General features: G+C 32.5%; 1 protein-coding gene across 1 annotated transcript in view; it reads right to left on the minus strand.

The window, feature by feature from the left end:
• LOC111085927 (allatostatin-A receptor-like) overlaps window positions 1-4,814 on the minus strand; it is a 33,490-nt gene that overhangs the window by 12,679 nt on the left and 15,997 nt on the right. The window contains exon 2 of the mRNA XM_022386807.1: window positions 4,026-4,149. Coding sequence (XP_022242515.1) covers window positions 4,026-4,149 — 124 coding nt within the window. The remainder of the gene's footprint in view (window positions 1-4,025; window positions 4,150-4,814) is intronic.

Genomic DNA, 4,814 nt, shown 5'->3' on the forward strand with positions numbered 1-4,814 from the left:
AACTATTTTAATTTACAACTTGCTTGGGACGCAACAGATAGGCCTAAATAAAATTTTTTTAATTTTGTTTCAGTTTAACGTTGAATATTATTTATGATTTTAACTTTATACACAAGTGCCAAAATACTATAATTAACTTTACATACATGCTTTGGACATGTATATTGGTTGTTTAAAGCAGACTTCACCAATAATTTTTTTCGTAACTTTACCCCTTGTTTTTTAACAAGTGGAAATTTAAGTTGGATTGCATAACATATGTCATATTCTGAATAAAACTTTGGGCTAATGTAAAGAATAATGAGATCGTGCTTGAAATCTGCTTCTGTTAGTTAAGATACTAAACTTTCTCTTACAACAGCAAGAGGAAATTATAAGGGTATCCATTTAGGGATAGAATGTGTTTTAGCTCTGAAGGAGTCATAAGTATTTTGAAGGCAGCTAGCCAACAGCACTCACCACCAGCCCCTGGTCTAAGATTTACCAACGAATATTGGGTTTGACCATCACAATATAACGCCCTTACGGTTGACAGGGCAAGAATGTTTGGTGTTTTGTTTTACTGTTTTTTAATAACCTTTCAACTTTAAGCTTTTTTCTTTCTTTTCTAATTTAATAAATTCTTTCATTATTCGTTCCTTTAGAAAGTACAATAACTTATTATTTTTCTTTTGCTGGGCTAATATCTGTAATTTTTATTTTGTTCTTCCTATATCAAAGAAATAACATTTCGTTTTTAATGAATGCCTTCTTAGTAAATAATAACGAAACAAAACGTGCCGTCAGAGTTAGCTGCCCACGCGACTGCTTTTTCAACATCATGTGCTGGTCTGTTTTTATATTAAGATATTATTTTTTCTTGAGTTGTTTACTGTTATAGTATCGATCTTCCTGAAAAAAGTCTTAGAAACGAAATGTCGAAAATAAAACCAATTTCTTATCCCAAGATTTGCTTTTACTATTTTTACAAAAATAAGTATTACTATGTTAAGAACGATAAATAGTATAGTAGGAAAGTTAATAGTTAAAATGCTCACTGTAAAGGAATAAATTTTGTGAACCAACCTCACTATAAAAGCATGTATGAGAATTAATAGTGTGAATGCTTACTTGGAGCAATAATAACACATTTAATTAAAAAGATAAGTTAGAAAAGTATAAATGTTTTTATTGTTTTACTTTTTTAGATTCCTGATATTTCTAATTTAGAAAGTAAATCGTTTTATTCGAATATTATCAATAGACAAATTGTGTTATGTTATATAAGTCATTATATTGTCCTAAAAACATTTCTTAAAAAAAAACAGTTTCAAAATAGTTAGTAGTTTCTTCGCATAAAAGTAATAGTTTTTTCTTGTATGTAAAACGTTTCTCAGTAATTGAAAAACCCTGGGAAGATTCTTATATCATTACGTTTCTTTTTTGTCATTGCCTCGTTATGCAAGACCTGGAATTAATCACCAACTCTGTTAAGAGATAAATTAATATATAGATATAAAATTAATTCTGTAAAAAGTATACTTTAGAATGTTTAAAACACTACACTGAACAGGCCACTATGATGTAAATTTACTATTTTAAAAATAGGTTTAAAAGTGCGCAGGTTCTGATTTTTTAAGGTACTTTAACAGTTTACCTTGAATCTAATATTAAAATACTGAGCTTAATCACATTTTATGGAAATGATGTTCCAAATTCTTTGCTGCTCTTACAACTACTCCCTTCATCGTGGATCTTGCTCACTCTGATTGGCTACGTTTAAGAAAGTCAGAGGCACAGAAGTCCATTGAAGCTGCATCAGAAGTCTTGATAGATTGTAGTCAAATGGAATTGTTTCTTCTGGCACTTGTTTTCCATGAAAGCAGCCTTTGACTTTGAGACGTAGCTGGAAGCTTATGAATTTTCGGCTATAGAACCTTCATCAACTTCAAATCATTGTTTTTATATTATTTACGATTACAGATGTTCTCAGCTTCAATGCAATGATATTTTGATTCAGACGTGTTTTTTTTTTTTCAATAACTACAGTCTTAACTTTAAGGATGTAATGTTTTATACAGGTTGGCTTATTGTGTGATTTTGAATCCCGTTGCTATCGTAAATGCGTTGCTGTACGGATTTTTCTTTTGTTTTCATGGAGAATATTGAAGATTTCCTTCTTCAAAATGTCGTGTCCTTTGGACCTATATTGGTTAACAATATTGCTATGCGAATATCTTTCATTCCTGAAAAAGATGTGACAATCACCTTCAGCCAAAAGTCTGCTGACGGCAGGGATACAATGTTGAGTGGGTGTGAATTCACATTGAACCCTGTAAAGTCATAGCTTACATCTGTAGCTTACATACGTTGTCCTATAAAGTAGGATTTACCTTCTCCATATATATTACTAACATTCTCAAAGAAAGAAAATGGACGAGTGAACCCAAATTTTAGGATGATATTCAGTACAAGTTGGATTCGGTGCTATGCTTGATAAATACTTTTTTAAACTTCAGAAGGATTTGTATTGTGATTTTGAACTCACTTTTGGATTATTTTCATAGAGTTCCAAAACATGTGTACCAATGATACTGATCTGACTCAAAAATTCTTCTCATCATATACTACCTGGCCATTTTATTACCCCCCACCAGAGGCGTCGGAACCGGGAGTGCTGGGGTGCTGTAGCACCCCTTCTTTTACATATTTGACTTATATAGCAACTGTAAATTATATTATTATATCAACTTTCTGGGGGCATGCCCTCCTAGATTGGGCTGCCTTTGGCATCATAGGAGCTGCTTTTATGAACTCCTTATATTTTCAATCTCTCATTGTAAAACCTGCATGTCTAGCCAAGTACCCCCACTTTGAAACTCCTTCCTACACCACTGTTCACACATATACAAATATTTGTGAAACGCTACATTTAGTTGCATTTTCAAAACAGATTATACCTATAACATAGAGAATAAATCATATGATAGTATGCAAGACAAAAAATGAGGATACAAATCTATCCGACTTTTAAAAGAACTTTAGAATGGGTACTCGTCTAGCAAGAGCGCCATTAGCAAAGACCATTTCTTTGACTGCTGCTCAAATTCAAAGACTTTTGTTATCATACCTCAATAAACAGTAGTAATTGAAAGAAAATATAACAGTTACTAGAAAACACTGTGGCCACCAACCGTTAGTATTTTATAAAGTGTTATATCTCAGTTGACCGATTCCTTCAATAGTGGTTAGAATTTGAACATTTTCAACTAAACAATACGAATTTTGTTTCAAATCTGTACAGTTGATAAACAATCTGAAAAACACTTATCTTAGATACAGGTAGGAAAACACGGGATTGGTGGTAATTAGAGCATAATCTGTGAGCAAGAAATTTCTGGAAATGCATGATGTGGCAAAAAAAAATCGCGTTTCAACTTTTGTCTTTCTTTTACTATGGGTAGAGTAAGCATTTGTAAAAAGAACACACATACGCACGAGACCTTGTCTGTGTTTTTTTGCCAGTGAAAACTGTGGAAAGTGGTGTAATGGTACGTGAAATGTTCCCATAAAAGGGGTTCTGTCGTTTGATTTCTTTAGGGTAGGCGAATATCAGAATACTGTTGTCGATGATGTCCACGTCACAATGCCGCATTTCCATTTTGATGAACACGAATTATTTCAAGATGATAATGCAACGATACACTGTGCTTATATTGTTCAATCTTAAAACAAAGACTATTACAAGGACATCGGCCAACTGTTTTTATCAGAACAATCACTGGATCTTAATCCGACTAAACATCTTTCGGGTGAACATGAACATTCGTCACCGTATTCCTCTGCCAACCACATTCCTACATGAGTGTAGAACAATCGAATAAGACTACTTATGACAGTCAGTAGAGTCGATGCCAGACCCAATTCAGTATTATATGGGAGCTCTAAGAATGTGTCCAGCAAATATGTACAAATATCTCTGAGGCACTGACTATAGTCTAAGTAAAAAAAAAATGGATAAGCTAATTCATCTTCGTTCAAATTACCTTACTAGCAATTACTGGAAGAGAAAGCAATAACGAAAACATCCACACCACAACCATCAACTGCTTGCAATTCCCCATAGTGCAAAGAGAGCGGGACTTTATTGGAAATACGATAACAACGAATCTGTAAAAGACGAAATAAATAGATTACAGAAAAAAAAAACTTGAAATCGTAAGGTTTGAACAAAATATCATAAAGAATTATACTTTTAAATTAAATAACAGGATATATGAAAGTTTCCTGGCATAAATAATTTCAAGTATTTGATGCAGCACTACAGCAGCTGCAAATCTGTAAAAACATAAGGTACTTTGATTTAGCTCAAGCATAACATTATTACGTTTGTAAACTAGATATTCATATTCAGAATTTCTTATTGCATGGAAAAATACTACGAAACTGACTTAATACTTTCTTCAATACCAGATATAAAATACTTTTTAAAATCACACAGACTTTTCACAGATAAACATGGTAAAAACAGTAAGTTTGAAAAAGCAGTCTTTTCGCAACCCTTTAATAACAATAACAAAAATCATCTGTTAAAGATGACACAGAATATCAATAACAAAAAGCCTCTGTAAAAGACGACACACAATATCAATAACAAAAAGCCCCTGTAAAAGACGACACACAATATCAATAAACAAAAAGCCTCTGTAAAAGACGACACACAATATCAATAAACAAAAAGCCCCTGTAAAAGACGACACACAATATCAATAACAAAAAGCCTCTAGTAAAAGACGACACACAATATACAATAAACAAAAAGCTTCTAGTAAAAG

The sequence above is a fragment of the Limulus polyphemus genome, unplaced genomic scaffold, assembly GCF_000517525.1.
Source record: "Limulus polyphemus unplaced genomic scaffold, Limulus_polyphemus-2.1.2 Scaffold720, whole genome shotgun sequence".
NCBI classification, from domain to species: domain Eukaryota; kingdom Metazoa; phylum Arthropoda; class Merostomata; order Xiphosura; family Limulidae; genus Limulus; species Limulus polyphemus.